Below are 24870 nucleotides of genomic sequence, written 5' to 3'. Positions count from 1 at the left end.
ACCAATCAACATTTTTTTTTTTTTTACAATCAACATTTTTATTACTATTTTACAATAAATAAAAAAAATCCTTTTACGCAAACTTGCGGCCTCTTATGATACACGTAGCTGTCTTATATCAGCTCTTATAATACATCACATGAAGCCACCAAAGCCAGCCATGGCCTCGGTTTCCCAGTCAGAATCTGAGTCGGTGAAGTCCTGTGCCTCAGCGGTGTGGATCGGAGAGAAGTGACTGAACCGGTTCCCTGTGGCCCTCACGCACGGATACTGCTGGATTTGACATCCGTTATCCTTCGGTGATGACCTGCTGAAGTTATTCTGGCTGGGGATGGGAGGAATCACAACTTTCATCTCTGGTCCGATGGTCTTGTTTGGTGGGAAGTTGTCGTACTCCACCAGAACCTTTGCACCCTGGTTGGCGGCCACGTTGACTTCGATCTTGGGATGATGCTCGCTCTCCTTGGGGTAAAGATGGACGTTACAGCAAGGGACGTTAACGCTCAGCTCCCGCCGTTGCATCTGCTCGGGCTTCACTCTGGTTCCCTCCTTGTCGTAGATGCAGGAGAGGGGCGTGTGTTCGTAGCTGCTGGGTTTGGTGGGCATACTGGTTCTGTGAGTGTCATCTGTGTTTTGGTGCAGCGTAGGTCTGAAAGTGTCCTCCAGTCCAAAACCTCCTATCCTGTGTGCTTCGGCTCCATGGTTGTTGTCATAAACTGAAAGAGAGAAGAAGAGTGAAGGAATTAGTTCTGAAACGAAAGAAATGTTGGGTTTTTACATTGCTCTTTTACTCATTTCCCTACGCTGGAGAGAGGAGTAGTTTCCAAGAAACATCCATGTTTACAAACACATAGTGATACTTTGATTAATTTATGAATGATTATAATCCCATGATGTCATACATTATTCTGACTTGGGCTATCTGCATAATGACAACTTTTACTTTTGGTACTTCAAGTATATGTTAATGCTTATTTTAAATGCAGGAGTTTTACTTGTAACAGTATTTCTACACTGGTATTGGTACTTTTACTTAAGTAAAATATCTGAATACATCTTCCATCACATGGTGACTGTAATAATTACCTTTCTCTGGGCCCATCCTGCTCTGGAGCTGGCTGAAGGAACCAGCTGCTGGCGAGTTGGCGACCTTCATGGACACTGATGAGCCAACCTGGCGACGAGACTTGGCCCTTCTGTTCTGAAACCACACCTGAAATGTGTGTGTGGAAAACGGGAGGACAGTTTGAATAATTTACAATAGCTTAAGGCAGTTTAATGTGACAATATTCACTTGATGGCATACTGAAAAATAATTCTTGGATTCATCCTTTAATCACTATTAATTATTATAAATACATTACCTGAATCCTAGACTCCGGTAGTCCAGTCAGAGCCTCCAGTCTCTCTCGCAGGTAGATGTCAGGATATTTGGTGTCTGAGTAAACTTTCTCCAGCACCTCGATTTGCTGCATGGTGAAGTTGGTCCTCTTTCTCCTGTGGGTCAGTATGGCCACGCATTTATCCGCTCTCGGCACAGAGTTTGCAGGGTTGAAGTAGTTTGAAACATCTGGGGCTCCATAATCTGAAAAGAAAGCATACAGACTGTTGCATTAAGAAGGTTAAATACACTAATTACACAAAAAACAGTAATTATCTTTTTATAATAAACCTTTATTACTTTAATTTTACAAGAAATATTTTACTTTTAACATATATTTATTGTTAGAATAGTCATACACCGTAAATCTAAGACCATTAACATATAAATGACAAATGAAACATGTAATTTTACGTTGCAAAAGCCCAAATTTACATTAACTCAGAGGTTTTGCAAAACAAATCTGTATTTTTACAAGAAATATTTTTAGAATTCTATGAAATCCTTTTCTTCTAACCTAAATAAATTGTTAAAATAGAGTCATAAACCTCTAAAAAAACAGAATAATTATCTTTAAAAATGATCAAGAAACGCTTAAATACAGATAATTACAATTGTGATTACAAAAAAATACTGTAAATCTAAAAGATTAAAGACATTTACATATAAATCACAAATGAAACATGTAATTTTTACATTTTTTTTCTGTCATTTTGAAATACAGACAAAAAATTTAAAATTTCTTGGAAAAAAACGGTAAAAAAAAAAGTGTTTGTTTTTTACAGTGTAGTCACAAACTGGCTCTGGACTTGTGCGTAAATTACGCACAGAACCAGGTGTAAAAACCGTGGTAGACCAGTGATGTGGGCTACACAGTTGGTCACAAAAGGATAGTTTAGCTCCCAGCCACCTACCTGAGTTCACCATGCTGTTTATCTGCAGAGCTCCCTCGTGATACATCTGGAAATGATTCATATTCCCATGAAGTGAAGACATCTTCCTCACCGACTTATTTCCAGCGACTGACTGAGTTTTTTGGCCTCTCGCTGGGGTTAAATCCTCCCTGCGATCAAAGGTAGTGATGCCTGTATGTGTGAATGGGGCAGCCATCGGTGCCGGCTGGCACTGGAGAGGCCGCACACCGACTTCAGACGTCTGCAGGCCGCCTGGAGGTGTGAAGGCATCACACCTGGAGCGGCCGCAGGTCTCCTTTAAAGGGGTTTTAATGGAATCTGCATGCTCAATACACATCGGCAGTGAAAACATTTATCCGCTTTGGAATGGATGGAGCAATAATGGACCTGCAGACCTTCAAAGAGAGACAGCCATTTCCTCGACGTGTTAGAGTCCCACTATAGGGCTCAACCGAAGTTAATACAGTTTTCTGCTGTATCTCATAATCTCCAGTCAAAGCTCATATTACTTTGCAAAGAATATAAACATATTCCAACAAGGGATTGAAGGATCAATCAATACACTATGTGATGTGGCCAGTTTCCTATGCACTGTATGCATTGCATGGTGTTTGTGTATGAAATATATGATACAGAGAAGGCTACATATATTAAGTATATTTTATTAGTATAGCAGGAAGGCACTAAATAAATAAATATTTTTAAATAACTTTAAGGATAAGTCATTCATCATCTACCTTTATTTGTCCAACAAATAAATAAATAAATAAAAATTATGAAATGTAAAAAGTAAATAAAAAATTAATTGAAAAGTGTTGCTCTTGTTCCTAGCTGTTATTTCTATTTCTGTGTAAATACATTACTTGGCCAATAAAATTACAATACATTATGTGATGTGGCCAGTTTCCTATGCTCTGCATGCATTAGGTGTTTGTGTACAAAATTTCAGTAATGAAATATAGGATATAGAGAAGGCTACATATATTAAGTATATTTTATTAGTATAGCAGGAAGACACTAAATAAATGTTTTTAAATAACTTAAAGGATAAGTCATTCATCATCATCTACCTTTATTTGCTCAACAAATAAATAAATAAAAATTATGAATTGCAAAAAGTATAAACAAATTTCAGTAGTGAAAAATATGACAGAGAAGGCTACATATATTAAGTATATTTTATTAGTATAACAGGAAGACACTAAATAAATAAATACATTTTTTTTTTAAATAACTTAAAGGATAAGTCATTCATCATTATCATCTACCTTTATTTGTCCAACAAATAAATAAATAAATACAAAATTATGAATTGCAAAAAGTATACACAATTTCAGTAATGAAATATATGACATAGAGAAGGATACACATATTAAGTATATTTTATTAGTATAAATAACAAATTAGGAATTGCAAAAAGTAAATAAAATATGAATTGCAAAGTGTTGCTCTTGTTCCTAGCTGTTATTTGTATTTCTGTGTAAATACATTACTTGGCCAATAAAGGTGATTCTGACTCAAAATGTGTTTAAGTCTTGTATTCTGGCTGTGATTCTGCATCTAGACATGTGTTCTTACAGGGTTATCATTTTTCTTTGTGATTTTTTTCCTTCCCTTAGACTTAAATGTCAAAGAATATAAGTTATACTTACTATAAAGATTCAGGTCTTTTAGATGTCTGATCCTTCACATTGATGCATGTAAGAAGGAAATAATGCTTCCTGCCCCCTTTCAGTGGCAACGATCTCAATACACAAACCTCAGTTCAAAAGTACTCAGGAGTGGGCGCTTGTTTTTGAATGGGTCACCTTCACTTCATTCAGAGGGGGATCAAGTCAAGAGGTCGGGTAGCACCACAGACAGACTAATTTGTTCACACATATTTGGACGAGATTGAGCTTTAATGGTTACATGTACTGCAAATAAGAGTCCAAGCTCATTACTTATGTCAGAGTGAAATTTCTTACATTCTTTTTATAGCAATTATAGGTTAAATTCTATGCATCATATTTAATTACTTGGGTGTGGGAGACATGTTGCAAAATATAAAGTTTGCCAGACTTTTAACTGCATTCTCATATGATTTATGTGATACAGCTGGTTTAAGTTATTGTGGAGTAGATTGTGTTAGCGTTAAACTATCATGCTCCTGAAAGAGACCTGTAGCAAGGACCTAAAAAAAAAATATTTTCCTGTTGATCCCTTGACAGCCATTGTGTCATTTCACATCCACAACAGCACGTATTGATCTCTGTGCTTTGACACATACAGCATCGTTCAGGTAGGATGTGCTCGTCAGTAAAGACATTCACAGTTCACATGCTGCTTTGTCTGAGGGGCCTAATTGGGTATTGCCTGTGTGCACAGACCAGATTGCTATGCTAAAATCAGGCTGTTGAAGTTCCTGATCTTTTGTAATGGACAAAGACAATGTTTTCTGAAAGTTATCCACATCTCCTGGAATGAACAGTAAATGCCTCGTACATTCATGGCAGCGCATGATAGAAATTTTGACTTTCAAATAAGATTAAAAGAACGCAGTTCCACTTTGACTCATGCTGGTAGTTCACAGACTGCACTCTCAAACATCAAACAGTAAAAACACTTTGGGATTTCTACTGGCCATTTCCAGTTGGCAGCTGACTCTGTAGACACAAACAAAAGCATGTTCACACCTTTAAAGTCTGACCACCGTTTAACCCACAGTTTGACCCGATCACTATACATTTAAACTTGCAGACAGACAGGTAAATTGTCCTCACAAGTTTGCAGGTATATGTTAAAATGTCAGCTGTCTTATGGGTCTTTGTTATGAGTTCAGTCTTTGTGTATTTGAGGGATGTTTTAAGGAGCTAGAGTACATTTATAGACACATTAATATTATCACAAGCAGTAGTTGGGATGATTGTTGTTGAGTGTGCACATCTTCTAAGCACAGAATTGTGATTGTTACAGCAATAAAGCGTATTCACATTAGAGCTGGATCAATAAATCATTGAAGCTGATACATCTACAATCGATATTAGCTTATAAAAAAGAAACTCAAATTTGGCATCTGTGTAACAAGAAATGTCAGGATGCCAAAGATATGTTTGAGGTCATTTAGCAACTGTGTCACCAATTAGTTTGTCCATAGTTTGTAGTTTGTGTTTATAAAACAAAGGACTGCCAGCCAATTTATTGCTATCATATTAAAACCCTCAAATGTTGATCTTGTTATCAGCCTTAAAAATCTAGTATCGGCCATGCTAAAATTCATATTTACTAAAAGAAATTAACAGAAATCCATCCATCCTCCAAGTATTTAGGTGTATTTGTGTATGGGTGTCTGGCTGTACGCAAATGTATTAATGGTCCAGTTCTTGGGGGACAGAGGGTATTATGGGGAAGGACAGGAACTCGACTTAACTGTCTCATGTTCAAGTTGTATTTGTCTTTTGTGATATATTTGAAAAATAAAAAGACGCCAAAACTGACAAGTCATCTTCTTAATATATTCCACAACACATTTTAAGAAAAATATTTAACTTTTGAATTGCTTTTAATTGCCTTATATGTTTTATGGTTTTATTATGTTTAATGTAGTTTTTTTTTGTTTCTGCTTAGGCTGATTTAAAAGACAGTGAGATTGAAAATAAATAAATGAACAATTAAAATGAAATCTATGTTGTCACATGTGGCCTGTAACAAGATGGTGTGTGTCTGAATTGACAGATTTATTATTTTATTTATAAATTATTTTGTTGGTCCTCATATTAAACATTGAAGTAATTATTAGCTTCTTATAACGTCTGTATTATTTTAAAAAAAAAAATCTTATTATAAAAATGCAACTATTCAGTACATGTACAGACAAAGATGAATGCCAATTCTTAAGCAGTAAAAAAGAACATTGACATAATGTGTGTATACATGACTTATTCCAGGGGTATTAAATACAACCATACTAAAATTTAAATTAAATTAATTTTATTTATTTTTTTAACTTTTTATTTATTTATTTTTCAGTTGTTATTACACTGAACAAATTTCACATCAAACATAAAAACAAAGATAAACTCAGAAAAAAAAGAAAATGAAATGATTAAAAATTTAAATTAAATTTATATTAATTAAATTACATAAAATACAGCTATACTAAAATTAAATTAAATGAAAATTATAATTTAATAATTTAATAGAATATATTTCATATTAATTATTAATATAATTTAATAATAATTTAGTGAAAATTAATTTTGCTGTGAATCACGTTATTTCCTGAGTAATATAATTATTTATTAATAATTATTATTATGTTGCTCTAAAAATAGAACTAAATATAGGAGTGAAAATCTGTTTTTTTATAACAGTCCCAAGTGTATATATATTATTTTTATATTATTATATATATATATATATATATATATATATATATATATATATATATTTTATTTTTTTATTTTTATTTTATTTCTGTAAATATTTCTCCTATCGGTTTAAAGCGTCGTCATTATTTACATCGAAGAAAAAAAGAAGCTCCCGGAAGCTTAAGCTGATTTAAAAGACAGTGAGATTCATTCCAGGGGAATTAAATACTACCATACTAAAATTTAATTAAATGAAAATTAGAATTTAATAATAATGTAATGGATAATAATTTAATATAATATAATTAATATTAATTATATATATATATAATTAATATAATATAATTAATATTAATTATTTATATTTATTATATATATATATATATACATATATATATATGTATATATATATATAAAATAACAATATAATATAATATTTAATAATTTAATGAAAATGAAATTTTAGAGTAATATGAAGTGAAAGTGAATTAAAAAATAACATTAAATTACATTATTATGTTGCTCTAAAAATAGAACTAAATATGGGAGTGAAAATCTGTTTTATAACAGTCCCAGGTGTATATATATTATTTTTATATTATTATTATAATATATATATATATACATTTATATTTTCTGTAAATATGTCTCCTATCAGGTTAAAGCATCGTCATTATTTACATCGAAAAAAAAAAAAAAAAAAAAATCTCCCGGAACTTCCGCCAAGTGTAAACCGGAAGTAGGTACGTGGCCGCTTCAGCTGACAGTCAGTCAGTCTCTGTACATGATGGCGACAGAGGTTCAGAGCGGCGACCTCGACAGCGCGACTTCCAGCCGGCTCGAAGTCTCCATCGACGGCCTCACTCTCAGTCCGGACCCGGAGGGCGAGCAGGAGCAGCTCCAGGTCGAACAGGAGCCGGAGCCCAACAACAAACCCGCGGAGGAGCCGGAGACCGACGCCGACACGCCGGGTGGAGCCGCGGCAGACGGAGGAGAAGAAGGAGGAGAAGATGGAGAGACAGCCAGGTCTGCCATAGAGAGGAAATGGGGCTTTCCTCTGCTGGAGCTCTACGGAATGGGCCTCAAATTCTTCAAAGGTATTTATACTTTTATTATAATCTCGCGGTTTTATTATAATCTCGCGGTTTTTAGTCGGTTAGCCGTTAGTTAGCTTGTTAGCTGTTAGCTGTCACTGCTGTCAGCTACATTAGCTACATAGCTAACAGGTAGCTAACGCTGCTAGCAGGCTGCTAGCTGGTTGTTAAAGGGTGAGATAAGCTTTTTCCAGCAGTCCATTTATGTGCATGTGTGGCCTGAGAACATTGCATGCTTTGTGCTTAAAACACAGCTTGTTAAATTTATTATTGCAATGCATAACCAGCTATAACATCTATTTGTATTTGTGTGCATGTGTGGCCTGAAAACATTTCCTCCTTCACATTTGCATGGTGTTGTCTAGCTTCTGTGTACATGTCTTTGGGTTTCTGCAATGCAAGAAGCTATATGCATCCTAGCAGGCTGTTAGCTGGTTGTTAAAGGGTGAAATAAGCTTTTTCCAGCAGTCCATTTATGTGCATGTGTGGCCTGAGAACATTGCATACTTTGTGCTTAAAACACAGCTTGTTAAATGTATTATTGCAATGCATAACCAGCTGTAACATCTATTTGTATTTGTGTGCATGTGTGGTCTGAGAACATTTTCATCTTCACATTTGCATGGTGCTGTCTAGCTTCTGTGTACATTTCTTTGGGTTTTTGGGCTTGTCATGCATCTGCTCCATCAACTAAAGAGCTGCAATGTAAGAAGCTATATGCATCCTAGCAGGCTGTTAGGTGGTTGTTAAAGGGATAAAAATAAGCACTGGACTTCCAAGTTGTCCCATTTTTATGTGCATGTGTGGCCTGAGAACATTTCCATCCCACTGTTTGGCATGGTGCTGTCTAGCTTCTGTGTACATTTCTTTGGGTTTTGGGGAAGAATGAACCTGGCTTGTCATGCATCTGCTCCCATCAACTAAGAGAGCTGCAATATAAGAAGTGTTAAAGAGTAAAATACTTCCCAGCAGTCCCATTTTGTATGTGCATGTGTGGCCAATTCAATTCAATTCAATTCAAACAACTTTATTAATCCGTCTAGGGGCAATTGGTTTGGAGCAGCTTGTACATAAAAAACATAGATAAAACATAGTGACACAACAACAACAAATTATGTAAGCTAAAAAATATATATATAAAACAGGACCCAAAACTATTACTGATGTAAATTAGACTAACTAATAAATAAACAGACTGAACAAGAACAACAGAAGGATCAGTCTAATAAAGGATAAAAGGATCTGTGATGGTAAAAGGATAAAAGTCCTTATTGTGTTTTGTATGGTGCTGTCTAGCTTCTGTGTTCATTTCTTTGGGTTTTGGGACCTGGCTTGTCATGCATCTGCTCCCATCAACTAAGAGCTGCTATGTAAGAAGCTATATGCATCCTAGCAGGCTCATAGTGATTTGTTTGTGAGCTTTTTAACACGCCCTGCCCCTGTCACTGATACAGCTGAAGGGGAGCCTGCATGGCATTTTACTTACACAGATCTTTCTCTGATAAATCAGACAGGTTCCTGCTGTGCTTCCTAGGAGTTGGTTAGTCTTGATAAAAAAAACTGTTCACAGTGCTGCTTAAAGCCACGTTTTCGGGCACTTAAAGGGTTGCATGACCACTGGCCTGTTTTACAGCCTAAGTGCCTCCTCATATCCATATATCCACACCACTCCCCTTGCTGCTACTCCAACAGGAAATCCAATAAAAGTGCATGCATACAAACTGGAAGGCTATCTGAGTTAATATCATCACCTTTAAGAGAACATTGACATCACCTAACTATTGCATACTTTGCACTCAAAAGACAGCTTATTAAACATATTATTGCAATACATAACCAGCTATAACATCTATTTTTAAGGTCCCATATTGTAAAAAAGGGCGATTTTTATGTCCTTTTTTATAATAAAGCAGGTCTATGAGCTATATAAATACCGGAAAGTATCAAAACGCTCAATCCATGGAGAAATACACAAAGCCCATATTCAGCAACTGTGCCTTTAAACGAGCCGTCAGGATTTCTGTAATTTTGTGATGTCATAAATCTACAATATATATAAATGATGTCTTCAAATTAACTTGTGAGCTTGCGCTTACAACATGGGAAGTCGCATACACAATATGCTTGGTGTTCATGAGGTTAATACGTGACAACACCGCTGCTAAGCGACGGCAATATTAACTTGGTGTCCAGAAGCCACAGAGGCTCACAATTAAGCAAGCTAGCAAGTGGGTACGGCATAATGCAGGAAATGCAACGGCATAATGACAGAGGAAAAGGATTAGGCAGTTGGGAATATCAACATTTTCCACAGACATATAATAAAATTATGAAGAAAAACAATATACAACTAAAATTACAATATATTCACTTATTATGTACCGAAAAATGAACTTCCATGGCCTCCGCCATTTCTGACAACGTCAACAAACACGTCACAACTCCTGAAACTTTCCACTTGCGATGTCGTGAATAGCACAAGAGGGGGGCGTTCATATGGACTCTTCTCACGAACACAGTAAACACGACCCTATTTGAAGGCACCATGAATGACATCAGCTGACAGGAAATAAACATAGACCCAAGCTTTTGCCTAGCAGCGCCATTCAGTTGCAATTCCGTTGAAATGCATTAAAACAGAGCGTTTCAGATAGAGGGTAAATACAGGCATATTCAGGCAGAAAGTACTAGTAAAATAAAGGATTTTTTAACATTAAAGCATGTAAACGTGTTCTAGTAGAAACATAAAATACAAGTATGAACCTAAAAATGAGCATGATGTGGGACCTTTAAAATTCAAGCTCAAACCCTGCTTTGAGTTGTGCCAATCTCACTAAGTAATTATTAAGAAGTAGCAAGTCGAAACAAGACAGTGTAAAAGTGTATCAGTCTTTCAGATCTAACTTATCAGCCTGAGAAATTAAAATAACATGTAAATAAATACAGTATAATATGCTCTCTGTGGCTCACCTTGCCTTTAGGTGTAGTTAATTTTTACTTTGCAAACATCCTGAACACATTTTACAATTTTGAACACTGGGCATTTGTACTGTTCTTTTAGAGCAAAGCACTTGTGATGACTGTCAAACAGGTTTGGGCCCGGTCGCCGCTCTGTGTGATAGTAATCTGTGCTTTGTATTTGTAGCCATGTATTTCTAATCAGTTAGGGTTAGGTCCTGCGCAACTTGTCTTGTATATATAAATCTGATCGTGTCTCACTTTGGATTAAAGTTTTACAGTGATTGAAGTCATCCTGCTAAGAGGCTGTTATTAAGTTATAGAGTGTCAAAAGAATATGATCCTCTTTATGCTTCTACTGTTGCTGCTACCATGTTGTACTAAGTGCTTCCACTTTGCTGCTCTAAGATAAAGATGGAAAGGCCTTCCACCCGACCTATGAGGAGAAGCTTCGACTGGTGGCTCTGCACAAACAGGTGTTACTGGGCCCTTACAATCCTGATGCTTCACCGGAGGTCGGCTTTTTTGATGTCCTGGGCAACGACCGCAGGTAACCCCAGCAAACATTGGCTGTTACAAATGCTACCAATTTAAATGTCCCTTGTTAATGTAAGACAAAGGACATTAAACAATTAGGGGATCTATTGGCCGAAATGGAATATAATATTAATAAGTATGTTTTCTGTACTGTTAGAAATGTGTTTTCCTTACCTTAGAATGAGCCGTATATCTATATAGGGAGCAGCTCCTCTCCACAGAGTCTGTCATGTTGCCCCGCCATGTTTCTACAGTAGCCCGGAATGGACAAACCAAACACTATTAACTTTTCCTGCTTGGGCCGGAGACGATGACGTTACTCGCTTCAGTTGGCGCCGCTCTCTCTCTTGCTTCACCACTCACTTCCCACATACACACACACACACTCTACGCACTCTACTCTTACAACAACTGGCTTTCATTCATGTTTTCGCCTCGGCCACCGTAGAAATCCTACCCTCTTGGCACACGGGAGAAGTAGTAAAACTGCAACCTCTCTGCTAGATACCGCCAGATCCTACACACTGTTCCTTTTAAAAAAGAGTAAAAAAAGATACTAGATGGCTGAGCCCCTGTATTATTTATCCTCACCTCCGTTTTCGCTCTGTGTGCAGGAAAGAGTGGGCCTCCCTGGGTAACCTGGAGAAGGAGGATGCCATGGTGGAGTTTGTCAAGCTGCTGAACAAGTGCTGTAACCTCTTTGCTCCCTACGTCACCTCACACAAGATCGAAAGGGAAGAGCAGGAGAGGAAAAGGTAAGGTTTCTTGACGTCAGTTCCCCTGAGGGCGATGCTTCTGCTTCAGTGTCTAAATACAGACTCCGTTTCAGTTCGTCCTATATGCAGCCAGCAACACTGTGAAGCAGCAGAATAAATATTGGACATTTATTGACTGATGGTGTTTGTATCTTCTCCAGGAAAGAAGAAGAGGAGCGTCAGCGGCTGGAGGAGGAGGAGAGGGAGCGACAAAGGCAGGAGGAGGAGAGACGGAGGCTAGAGGAGGAAGAAAGGCTGAGGAGAGAGGAAGAGGAGAGGAGACAGGCAGAGGAGGAGAGGCTACGGATTGAGCAGCAGAAGTATGTGTGTCTACTGCTCAGCATTCCAATGTACTTAGGTGCAAATGGCAAATTAAACTCTTGAATCTTGAATCTGTATCACTGTGTGTGTTTGCACAATGTGCAATATATTGATTTAACTTCAGCATGACTTCTACATGATCGTCACACTTCCCTGACATTGATATCTACAGGGGTATTCTCTTCTCTCTATGTTAAAATCCTCCAACTTTCCACTGTCCACCATTGTCTCCTTGCAGTTTCCTGTACTTCCTTCCTCACCAGCGCTGCCCCTGTGTTCTATTTCCCAGACAACAGATAATGGCGGCGTTAAATGCGCAGACAGCAGTGCAGTTCCAACAGTACGCTGCTCAGCAGTACCCCAACAGCCCAGAGCAACAGCTGGGCCTCATCCGTCAGCTCCAGGAGCAGCACTACCAGCAGTACATGCAGCAGCTCTACCAGGTCCAGCTGGCCCAGCAACAGGTAGTATGTAAACACTAACAGAGGGATAGACTTGCATTGATTGATTTTTTTTTTGATTTTGCAGTTAATGGGGAAGCGTGGGTATTGGCAACATTGTCTTTCAGTGATGCACAGTAAATTGAAAGTAGTCATGGGCCAAGCCCGTTGACGCCGTTTTCGTTTTAAAACTCCGGGGTTGCGTTTTAGTCTGGACGGACAGAAACGGAGACCTTTGAAAACGATGACGCAGACACCCAGGTTCGCTTCAGACATGACATGTTTTTCCCCGATTCGTCACGCCCCATCACATGAACCTTTTCCGGAAGAAAACAAACGACATCAGCCTCGACCACCAGTGGTTAATTTCAACATGGATAATGAGTTACAAGCGTTGCTGACCTTGTTGTCTATGCTAGCAGCTTTTGTGCAGTTAAATTCAGCATTTTATAATACTGCTACTGCCTACATGCTCAGGAGGCAAGCTATTACATCAATTCCCATGTACAGCGCTGCTTCCTGTTTACACTGGTACGCGCATGCCCAGTGTAGGTGAATAGTCATGTGATATGCATTTTCAGGCATGGTAGTATGGACGGAGATTAATTCTGAAACGGCCCTAAAACGCTCGTCTGGACGTTATTAGTGTGGATGTAGCCTAAATGTCTATAAAAGATGTATACATTTCATGATGAGGTACACAATAACACCTTTGGTATGCAGAAAAGGGCTTGAGCCAAAATGCAATTAGAGAGAAATGTTTACCAAAGATAGAAACAAAATTGAAACTGTTAAGCTCCTTAAATAATCAAGATGCATTTTGATGAGCGCAGTCTTGAGCAAACTCATCAGGATAACAATTTTAGCTATAATAGTGCAGCCTTATATGCATATAAATGTAATCCATATATAAGCAGGAGCCTGTGATCCTTCCAATAGCATTTTAGAAACAACATTTTTGGTTTAAGCTCTTAGTTTGGATTCCAATGTCTTGATTCAGTGTTCCTTTTGTCCCAGGCGGCCTTACAGAAGCAGCAGATGCAGGCGGATTTGATGGTGCAGGGCACCCTTGAATCTAGTGACTTCAATAGCGGCGAACCTATCGCCGCCTCAGCAGCAGGACCGTTGTGTGCAGCTTCACCGCCTGCTGGCGATGAAACCCCCACAGTCAACGGAGGCCAGTCGGATTCGTACTCGGAGAGCATGGACCGGGAGCCAGAGCCCGAGCCGGCAGAGGAGGTCTCAGAGAACGGGCCTTTATTAGGTTGGTTTCTCATTTAAAAAAACATAAACCACTGGAGTTGACTTCATTTTGAAAGAATCTACATTTTCTGTATTGTGTAGCTAATGGCTACAAGGCAGCGGGGGGGAGCTCTCTGTCAAACAAACAAAGCTTTATACCAAACTTGAAACCTGATTCGTATCTGCTGTGTCCTTGTTGATGTGACCTGGAGGGCAGGGAGGAGAAGAGCTGGAACAAGTGATACATGATAGTCTGCTGGTTTAGGTATCATCCAACCACACATTCTGCTTATAGAAGAGTTGAGCACTCACACCAGAAATGAACAAGGCCTTGGTCTGATTCCAAAACATACATCCTGAGCCAAATTAATCCACTGTGGCTTGCTGCTCACTCTCAAATCAATGTTTTAAGGAAAGATGGATGGATAGTTGGGTATGCAAAAAACCCAACTGGTCACATGGACTCATGCCCTCTCTCTCTCTTTCTCTATGTTTATATATACTGTATATACTGTATATCTTTTCTCTATGTGCCTTTAATCTGTGTATGCTGGTAGGACATCATTTATTGGAATTAGCAGATTGTATAAGAAGATTATCCAAACAGATTGTAAGAAGTCTTTTGTCCCTCGATCACAGCAGACTCCCCACCAGTCATAGCTGCTCCGTCCATGTGGACACGGCCACAGATCAAGGACTTCAAGGAGAAAATCCGTCAGGACGCAGACAGCGTGATCACAGTGGGACGCGGCGAGGTGGTGACGGTGCGAGTGCCAACCCACGAGGAGGGCTCTTACCTGTTCTGGGAGTTCGCCACGGACTATTACGACATCGGCTTCGGGGTCTTCTTCGAGTGGACGGACGCCGCCTCCGCTTCGGTCAGCGTGCACGTGTCGGAGTCCAGCGATGATGACGAGGATGAAGAAGGTGAGGTGTGGGTGGGAAGCCTGTGTGAACACGCCTGCAGTGTTTCTGATGCAGATATTTTCGGGTGTTGCAGCAGAGCCGGAAAAGTCAGTTCTATTGACAGTGATGTTGTGTGTGGGTGTGAGCTCTCCCTCCATAATGTGTTCATTGTTATGTTAACAAAACATTTGCAAAACATATTTATCCAAGAATTGAAAATGGAACTTTGCAAGCTGATATGAAACGCTATAGATGGGTCATGATTGCTTTTATGATCTTAGGTCCAGAGGCATTTGCTATGGATACCGTATGCTCTGCTATTTATTGACATGTCAAGTCATGGTGGTTATTTAGTTCCATGTTTGCCACAGAAGCAGCTGCTTTGTATAGGAATGTCTGATTTAGCAATTTATTTCTGTTGCTTCACTCATCGGCCAATGGAGAGATGAATAACTAGTACACTTTCAGATATCATTATATTCTTATCTCATGTTCAGAACTTGCCTACACCATAGTTAAACATTACATAGTTGTCCCCTTGGAACAGGAAGTCCTGTTTGTGTTCTTTGGTGGAAACCAGAGCGGTGGTGTGAATAGAAATTAATTTTGAAAATATATGTTGATAAGATAAAAAGGCAGTATTGTGCATTGGAATTGGCACTTTTTTTTTAGTTAAATTAACTGTACAAATTAGCCTTCTAAACTTCACTTCAGACTGTCTGGAGTAGCAGTTGTATATGTTTATTGTAACAACATTGTGTTTTGCACAAGAGAAATGTCTCACATTTTGACATAAAACTCCTATGTATTTATTTGGTAGTATGTAAGTTTAGTTCAAAATGTGATCCTATAAGTAAGAGAATCTGATACCTAAAGGAGTTTGGGAGAGTGTAATGTTAAGCCACACGATATGGCATTATATTCATGCCAGGCAGAAGTTCCTTAAACTTGCATTCTGTCTAATATCCAGCAGGGGGCAACTTCTCTGGTATCTCAGTCTGATTGTATAGAAGTCTATGAGAAAATGACCCTACTTCTTACTTGATTTATTACCACAGTAAACATTGTAAACATGAGTTTATGGTCTCAATCACTAGTTTCAAGTCTTCTTCAATACAGCATGATGTTCATTTAGTAAATTATGGTCCCATTTAGAGTCAAATAGATCATAAAGCAGGGGATGCTTTAGAGCGTGACTACCTTGTGATTGACAGGTCGCTACCACGGCGTTGTCCGGTCTGGAAGTTGTCTGTGTTTTCATTTTAGAGCTTGAACCCTTTCACAGTGTGTTTTCAGTTCATGAAAGAGTTAATTCTAACCTTTTTGGTCGCCTAAAGATGTTCAGGATTGAGGCACAAATATAACTCCATGATATTAAGTGTAATCATAGCTTTGCATAATTATAGCGAAGCTTTCTAAAAGAGCATTGTGAGTGTGTGTGAACCATTCATAAAGATAAGCCTCATTGTTAATTCCCTACTGCTTTCTATTACAATTTGAAACCTTAACCTTGTTCTTGTGTCCTCAGGTGAACCTCCCAATGAGGAGGAGAAGGCGAAGAAGGAGGCGGGGAAGCCCCAGGTGGATGAGATTGTGCCGGTGTACCGGCGGGACTGTCATGAGGAGGTGTATGCCGGTAGCCACCAGTACCCCGGCCGCGGAGTCTACCTGCTCAAGTTTGACAACTCCTATTCACTCTGGCGCTCCAAGAGTGTTTACTACAGAGTCTACTACACCAGATAAGCCTGAATACAGACACAGGGGGAGCCAAGGAGTGTGTGTGTTCATATGTTTGTGTGTGTGCGTGTGCGTGTAGGTGGAGATTTGGCAGCCTGTATGTGTGTGTTTTGTGTGTGAAGGAGAAATCACCAGATCTATTCTGGACAAAACCACCAGAGGGTGACAAAGAGACACATCTGAAAGCCCTAGTTTGGAGATTTGGACTATTGTGTATGTGCTGTATGTGTATGCGTGTCCTGAGATACACCCATGCTAGAACCTGGAAGAGGAGCGCGTTCTCCTGTTGTATATTCACCACCTGTCCTCGCTGCGCTCACATAGACCCAGGCTGTAGGACTTTCTCTATCTCATATTGTATTTGACCACTTTTCACCCTGGGCTCCTCTTCTGTCACCACCAACCCCAGCCCAACACTGTCCAACGTGGCCTTTGTGGCTGCTTCTGCCCCGATTGACGCTTTCATAACCGCGTTGCGGAAAACGCCGGCGAGTCCAGCACTCTGTGAGCCAACGTTTCCTGTTTTGGTGGTAATACTGGTTTGTTTATCCCACAAGAACACAGACAATGTTGAAAAAATCTAATTATATTGCAAATGTACTTCATATAACACTATGCCTCTGTTCCTCAGAGAGCGTCTGGTCTTTGCCAAGTCTCTCACACACACACATTAAAAACACAGTTGTACACGAATAATTATCTTTTTTGTTGTAAAAACAGTCTCTTCCCTAGCCACCATGCATATGTGAAGATCTGAGAGGATGTTTAGTGCTCTTGTTGGTTTATTCCCACACAAAAAAACGTTATTTCTGGATACAATCTGATTGCACCGGGAGTAGATATTTTAATGGAGTCTACTGGCAAAATTTATGAAGGACAGGCATTCCATGTTTCAGAGTAATAAAGGAGTGAGTAACATGACATGCACATGGAAAAGTAGGCCCTCTGGCTTTATAAACTCAAGCATCTCAGTGTTTGATACAGAAGTTTAAAAAGAAATTATTAAATAAATATTTGTTCTCCCTTTCTCCTACAAATATTTTTTTTTCTATATGTGTGTCCGTTTCCACACGACTGATTACGTCAAATCCTCAACTGTCCTTTTGCTCAGCAATTCTTCCAGATAAAAAGGAGCTAGTATTACGGCAGATGTTATATTAATATTACCTGGGAGGTTTTTGAGTTTTGAATTTCATTATGTGTGTTTGGAGATGCCGACACACAACTACATCTATCAATAAAAATTCAAGACACACTGTTACATCTCTCCAGTGCTCAGAAATCAAAAATCCATTACACAAAATGCAGTGTTGCTGGTCTGTTTTTTTTTTTTTTCTTCCTTCCTGGTATGAATTAACTCAAATTGTCATCTCAAGTAAGGTATCGTGAATAAACTGAGATGATATTTTTGTCTTTGGTGACGTGGTTGCTTACTAACTCAGCTGTGACATCTTAGTGTATTCACCTTTTTTATTTTCGAAGTCATTTGTTGCCATACTTTAGATTAATTATGTTGTTCTGTTTCACATTACATGTGTATGCTTTGCGTACCTACCACCTAGGTGCATTATGAGCAAAGTGTGCGGTGTGTTCAGTAGAGACATTTGGGTTCACTTTGTCACTCAATCTGTATTTGTACTTTTTTGTGTGTATGCAACCAAACTTTAAAGACACAGAGGTGGAACAACAAGTTGAGTGTTAGTTCATATTATTTAATTAGAGGCCCCTCCTGCCTCCCATCCATTCAGTGATTTGTGTAACAAAATGTCACCATGGCTTAACCAAGCCATAAAGTTTAAGAAAGTTCCTAAGTTTCTGATGTGTGATGTTTGTTTTTCTTAAGTTTCTTATTGCTCACCAAAATGGTTTGTTCAAGCCTTGTATGTAAATAATTCTATAAATGAGTTTATGTATGGGTTTTTAGATGTGGAAGAAGGCTATGGTTTTGAGAATCAATGCACTGTAAAATATGGTGAATGAGATCATATATGTATACATTTTACCCCGAATGAAAGTCCAAAACTCGTAGGAAGTATAAAAATGGCAAGACTCTATTGACATGACAGACAGAAAAGCTCATCTTTTTGTATTGTTTTGACTTGTTTGGATCTCTTATGAGTTGCAAGATCTTTTTTTTGGGCATATATTTAATCTTGATTAAACTTATGTTCATCTCTAGAAATTGGTAGTTTGTTTACTTTTGTATTTTTTATAGTTTTCATTTTGTATGAAGCTTTCAAACTGTTCATTCATTCACTGCCTAAAACAAAGACCTCTTTTAGTTTTAGATTAAAGAGAAGGAGACAATTTTGGGCATGTGAGGACACTGAAAATGGCCTTGGCACAACAGACCAGTATTAGCTAGTTCCTTTTTCCACCAGTGGTGAATGTGTCATCCTCCTGTTGTCCTCCTGTCAAACACATTTAGTGCTGAGGGAAGGACAAGTGAGGATGTTTCTCAATGTGTAACAGGATAATCTACCTTCAATGTTTCCACATCCACATGGGATGTCAATATGTTCAAGAGGACATCTGCATCAGCATTTTACACCCTTAATATTGAGTAATGTTAAACGGTTGCCACAGTGTACACAACTTAACAGCATTGAGCAATGAGAAAGCATTAACAAGTGGCAATGCTTTTAGCCTGGATTCACCTTTTGAAGTTGGCTATGTTCACTTTAAGACACCAGGTGGCACAATAAACACCTACCGAGACACATTTTACCAACTGGTACATCTTTAGTCAGGCTTTCAAAAGAATCCACCACGACCACAGGTTTAAAGCTGAGCTGAGTAAAAAGGTATCCTAGTAATGATGAGAGTTTGCTCTTTGGTATTTTGAAGAGCGACGGTGGGAATGCCAGGCGGTGGACTGGACACAAGGCCTGGACAAACATGCCTTGTGCACACACACATACAGAGAGAGGAGATAAATCAGAAACAAGTGTTCAGAGAATGTGCTGTCCATGGGGTTATTTTAAAAGGTATGAGCAAACAGTTAACATATCCTTTGTTTAAAATGAAATATTGTAGGCTACTTTACGTAGTAAGTACGTCCTTACTAAAATATCATAAAACATACATTTCGCCAGATAATATCAAAAACTCCCACACCCTCAAGATTTCTTGCTGGTATCTATAAATGTATGTTAAAGCTGAAGAAGGCGAGATTGGAGCAAATATGATAAAAAAAAGTTATTTTTATAAAACGGTCGCTATATCGGGACAGTAGTACATGAAACAGGTAACCTGAAAAATATCATGTGCCTCTGTGTCCTCCGGTGTCTTCCAGTGCTCCTAACGGCATCTGCAAGATTTCACAGACCGGAGGAAAATAAGCAGTCAGAGCTGATCTGCTGTCCGCTGTCCAGCTGCCGTCTATGAGAGCCGGCTGTCAATCACTTGCAAACTTTTAATTTTTAATAAAATCAGTGGAAATTAATAACTGTTTTTTGTTTACATTTTCATTTTTATTTATCATTGTTGTAGGTCTATGGTACGACGGTACGTCGGAGTAATAGGGCCACATTGAGGAAAAAAAATAAATCTGAGATTTCCAGAATAAAGTCATAATATTATAAAGTAGTAATTTTTACGTTACCTTCTTTTTTTCTTGTAAAGTTATGACTTTATTCTTGTAATATTCAGACTTTTTCCCCCCTAAAGTTACGACTTTATTCTCGTAATATTCCGACTTTTTTCTCCTAAAGTTATGACTTTATTCTCGTAATATAACGACATTTTTTCTCGTAAAGTTATGACTTTATTCTCACAATATTACGACTTTTTTTCTCCTAAAGTTATGACTTTATTCTCGTAATATAACGACATTTTTCTCGTAAACATATGACTTTATTCTCATAATATTATGACTTTTTTTCTCGTAAAGTTATGATTTTATTCTCGTAATATAACGACTTTTTTCTCCTAAAGTTATGACTTTATTCTCGTAATATAACAACATTCTTTCTTGTAAACTAAGGATTTTATTCTCGTAATATTCCGACTTTTTTCTCGTAAAGTTATGACTTTATTCTCACAATATTACGACTTTTTTTCTCGTAAATTTATGACTTTATTCCGGAAATCTCTGATTTTTTTCCCCTCAACGTCCTCTAATACTCCGTAGTACATTTGCACTTTGGCCCTCACTGCATTAAACTTATATACTAAATACTTAGACTATAAACTCTGTTACCTTCATCACAATGATCAAATGTTTTGCGGCTCCAGACAGATTTTTCTTTTCTTTGTTTTTTGCCTAAAATGTCTCTTTTGACAGTAAAGGTTGCTGACCCCTGATCTAACTCATCAGTGTGCTGGTATAGCCTCAGTCCCGTCCGGTTCAGTTTGGAGGACTAATCCAGTCCATGTTTTCCACCAGGCTGCTGAACTGCCTTCGAAGGGGAGGCAGGTAAAGTCTCCTCTGTATATCTGGCTCCAGCTCCACTTGCTACAGGTGGTTGTAGTATTTTCTCCAGGTTTTTATTTGTACTTTTCCCCTACTTTTCCTCTAGTGTGTGTTTTCTTCTCTCTGCAGCCTGCTGCTCTCTGTCTGGCTGGATTTGAATAGACTTTGGGAGGCAACGTCTCTCCAGTGTTACAGCAGCAGCACAAAGTCCCCATGCTTTGAAAAGCAAGAAATATGGCGGGATTGAAGGATTATACTGCAGCCAAAGCACCGAAGCAATGCGTCTTGGATTGGTTTTAAAGCTGTGAGTTTTTTTTTTGCGTGAACAGTTTAGGATATAATAAATAAAGCATGCCCTTTGAGCAGAGGAGCATTGAGCCGCGGCGTGTTAGCAGGTTATCAGCGAGGGATGGCTGGATACCGAGGGAAGAGCCCGGGACACGCAAACTGAGAAAGCCCGTGTTGTTCTCCTCATTGGACGAGGTGGGATGTCACACTTTGACCAACATTATCCACCAACTTTCCGACCTTTCTCGCCATGCCAGCGACATCTTCCTGGCCATCGAGATGGAGGCTGGCATGGTGTTCAGGAGATCCTGCAGGATCCAGGGGAGGCTGCACAGGCTGCAGGCTGAAGTCCGCAAGGTTGATCCCAAGAAGGTCAAAATCCGTAAGTTTGCAATGCCTGTTGTTAGTTACTAGTTGTTAGTCTGCAGTGTGAGATCTCTAGGGGTATATCTCTACATTTCTGGCCCCATAGGCAGCAATACTGTAGTAATATTGTGGTTTAAACTAAAGGAATCACCATAAACTTGTAATTGGTGCCCAGACATGTAGTATTATGAATGCACATATATGACAACATGGCACTTGTGCACCATGATTTCTCTCCACAGATGGATATTGATTAATTCCAGAGAGAAATAGATAGATAGATAGCTGTACTTTATTGATCCCAAATTGGGAAATTCTTGTGTCACAGCAGTAGGTTATCCAGGCATTGCACAGGAACAGCAAATATACAATAAATATACATATCAACACTAACAATATAAAGAATATATTGGAATACACTATAAATATACATAAATAAATAAATAAATATAAAGTTGAGATGTTTGACTTTGAATTAATCTCCATCTGGAGTATATCTCTACATTTCTGGCCCCATATAGGCAGCAATACTGTAGTAATATTGTGGTTTAAACTAAAGGAATCACCATAAACTTGTAATTGGTGCCTAGACATGTAGTATTATGAATGCACATATATGACAACATGGCACTTGTGCACCATGATTTCTCTCCACAGATGGATATTGATTAATTCCAGAGAGAAATAGATATATAGATAGAAAGATGGATAGATAAATAGAAAGATAGATGTACTTTATTGATCCCAAATTTAGAAATTCTTGTGTTACAGCAGCAGGTTATCCAGGCATTGCACAGGAACAGTAAATATACAATAAATATACATATCAACACTAGAGATAATATCTATAGTATACACAATATAAAGAATATATTAGAATACACTATAAATATAAAGTTGAGATGTTTGACTTTGAATTAATCTCCATCTGGAGTATATTTATACATTTCTGTCCCCATAAGGCAGCAATACTGTAGTAATATTGTGGTTTAAACCAGAGAAAATCACCATAAACTTGTTATTGGTGCCCAGATATGTAATATTTAGGCTATATTATGAATGCACATAAATGACAACATGGCACTTGTGTTGCATGATTTCTCTCCACAGATGGATATTGATTAATTCCAGAGATAAATAGATAGATAGATAGATGTACTTTATTGATCCCAAATTGGGAAATTCTTGTGTTACAGCAGCAGGTTATCCAGGCATTGCACAGGAACAGTAAATATACAATATATAAACTGGGGGGAAAAAGTTCTGAAACTTGTGTTTGGTGGATTATTTCTCTGTTGTTTCAATGCTAATTGGCATTGTATTTTACATCGTTAGAAAGCCTGTTTATTTACCTTCACAATGATGTCCAACTTGTAAGGATCATGCATTTGTGGGATGAGCAGCATAGCTGAATATTTGGGTAGCGCCCAAGAAAAATTTGCCAAAATGCTCTGCCAATGGTAAACAGTGTATTCTCCTGTTGGTATTGACTCTTGTTTTGAGTTGTTTGGTGGATTGGATGATTGAACTCTCTATCAGTAACAAGGAACAAACAAGACGCTTATGTGGGTGCTACAATAAGATAAGATATTCCTTTGTTATTCCAGATTTTTCGATAGTGCGAAAAACAAGATGCATCAGCTAACACAGTAAAAAAAGAGCTAAACAAAGTGTAACAAAATATGAACCATTTAAATAGAAGGAAGTATAAAAATATGAGTATATACAGTATTGACAATATACAGACTATTACCAAAATTGCACAAGTGGAAAAATGAAATTGCACAGAGAGAATGAATGAAATTCCACCTGAAAATATTGCAAGTATGCATAGTATACACAATATAAAGAATACATTAGAATACACTATAAATATACGTAAATAAATAAATATAAAATCGAGATGTTTGACTTTGAATTAATCTCCATCTGGAGTTGCTTTGACTTTTGCTGCTCTGTCATAATAACATGGAGAGATGCTTGGTCAGGTCCAAGGTGATTGTCACATTTCCACCATTGACAGATACCAGGGAGGAGTGGTGGCGACTGGTGGTGACACATGGCTCGTGTTTGTCTCGATTCAGACTTATGTTAATAGGGATGTTGAGTCCCCGTCAGAAATGATGGATTTCCTCTCAACGGACTCCACCATCTGTGTTCAGGTCTTCAAAGGACACTGAGATCACAGGAGGCCTTAACAACCCTTTCCACCCCTCCTCCCCATCTCTTCTGGCTGTTTCATGCATGTAAACAAAGTTGGTCAACTCAAAAGATAAATGGAAAATCAATTCCCTTTGCTGCACCATGTGCTGACTTTTGTTGGGTTTGTGATTTGTTTTGCTGTCCTTGCAAAAGCTACCTCCTGTCGTCTCACACTCTGCGGTTTATATATTAACCCAGACTATGTGCCAGCAAAGATTGAGCGATAGGCCTGTCATTTTGTCTGCCTCTGATACAGACCTGTAGTAGATAGCAGCTACTTTATACCACTGCTTCCTAAGGGTTGCTTGTGGACCTGTTGATAAGACTATTGATTCTCTTCATGGCTCCTTTTGTTTATCTAATTTGCCTCTGAAATATGTTGCAAAGTAGGATTCAGAAGACAAGCCCGATGTCGGTGACTGAAAAGAGGATTTAATCTCTGAGTCATTGGTTTTTGTTCCCTTTTCACTGTCTATTCTATTCACCAGCCTTCAGTCTGACTGTGACTCACACTCTCTCTCTCTCTCTCTCTCAGACACACAGATTCAAAAACTAGTTGCGGCGAAACGATAAGCCGAGCAGACAGTTCCCAGACACAAGCGAATGTGATGTATGATGAGCAATGGATTGGACTGATACTCCGTCAAGCTGTGTTTTAGGGAGTACCCGCTACGTGACGGCTCCCAGACATTGAACTAATCCCCCTGTGTTATCGCGTGGCATGACTCGACTGCTCCTATTATCTGTACCTGTTGACGTTTTTTAATGCAGTCCTAGGTGGGGTTGTGGTTGGGAGTTCCTTTTTGAAAGCTTTGTTCCGTTTCACTCAATCATTCGGTGGAGGCTATAAGCAGCTGAGGACAAGGTGTGAGAGAGTGGACTGGAATGCAGTGTGTTACTTAGCGATCTGTAGCAGCCAGCTCCCACGTAGCCCCAAGGCCAGCACTGCGAGTACAGAAGCACTGG

The 24870-nt window shown here is 38.5% G+C and overlaps 3 protein-coding genes across 10 annotated transcripts in view; 2 read left to right on the top strand and 1 right to left on the bottom strand.

The window, feature by feature from the left end:
* Positions 1 to 111: 111 nt before the first annotated feature.
* On the bottom strand, positions 112 to 2710 carry mixl1 (Mix paired-like homeobox). The gene is made up of 4 exons (XM_037751305.1): positions 2296 to 2710; positions 1365 to 1585; positions 1087 to 1213; positions 112 to 716 (listed from the first exon to the last, which is right to left on the bottom strand). Exons 1-4 carry the CDS (start codon positions 2645 to 2647, stop codon positions 136 to 138), a joined length of 1281 nt encoding a protein of 426 aa, XP_037607233.1. The 5' UTR covers positions 2648 to 2710; the 3' UTR covers positions 112 to 135.
* Positions 2711 to 7346: 4636 nt separating this feature from the next.
* On the top strand, positions 7347 to 18816 carry acbd3 (acyl-Coenzyme A binding domain containing 3). Of its 4 annotated transcripts, none has more exons than XM_037751296.1 (8): positions 7347 to 7741; positions 11105 to 11246; positions 11848 to 11988; positions 12150 to 12308; positions 12599 to 12776; positions 13767 to 14013; positions 14634 to 14918; positions 16426 to 18816. In XM_037751296.1, the coding sequence occupies exons 1-8, from the start codon at positions 7429 to 7431 to the stop codon at positions 16638 to 16640; spliced, it is 1680 nt and encodes a 559-aa protein (XP_037607224.1). In that variant the 5' UTR covers positions 7347 to 7428; the 3' UTR covers positions 16641 to 18816. The 4 variants fall into 4 exon arrangements, with proteins under 4 accessions (XP_037607224.1, XP_037607222.1, XP_037607225.1 ...); XM_037751294.1 differs by having other exon boundaries at positions 7351 to 7741; positions 14631 to 14918; XM_037751297.1 differs by having other exon boundaries at positions 7352 to 7741; positions 12599 to 12773.
* A 2253-nt stretch (positions 18817 to 21069) lies between these two features.
* Positions 21070 to 24870, top strand: part of nhsl1b (NHS-like 1b) — a 122432-nt gene continuing 118631 nt past the window's right edge. The window contains exon 1 of one of the 5 annotated variants that reach the window (XM_037751249.1): positions 21070 to 21718. In XM_037751249.1, the coding sequence (XP_037607177.1) occupies positions 21400 to 21718 (319 nt within the window). In that variant the 5' untranslated portion in view covers positions 21070 to 21399. The remainder of the gene's footprint in view (positions 21719 to 24870) is intronic. The other 4 variants (XM_037751246.1, XM_037751245.1, XM_037751252.1 and 1 more) reach the window with 4 other exon arrangements.

The sequence above is a fragment of the Sebastes umbrosus genome, chromosome 18 (genome assembly GCF_015220745.1).
Source record: "Sebastes umbrosus isolate fSebUmb1 chromosome 18, fSebUmb1.pri, whole genome shotgun sequence".
Lineage (NCBI taxonomy): Eukaryota > Metazoa > Chordata > Actinopteri > Perciformes > Sebastidae > Sebastes > Sebastes umbrosus.
The sequence above is the reverse complement of the archived record's forward strand: the minus strand, read 5'-3'. Positions and strand labels throughout refer to the sequence as shown.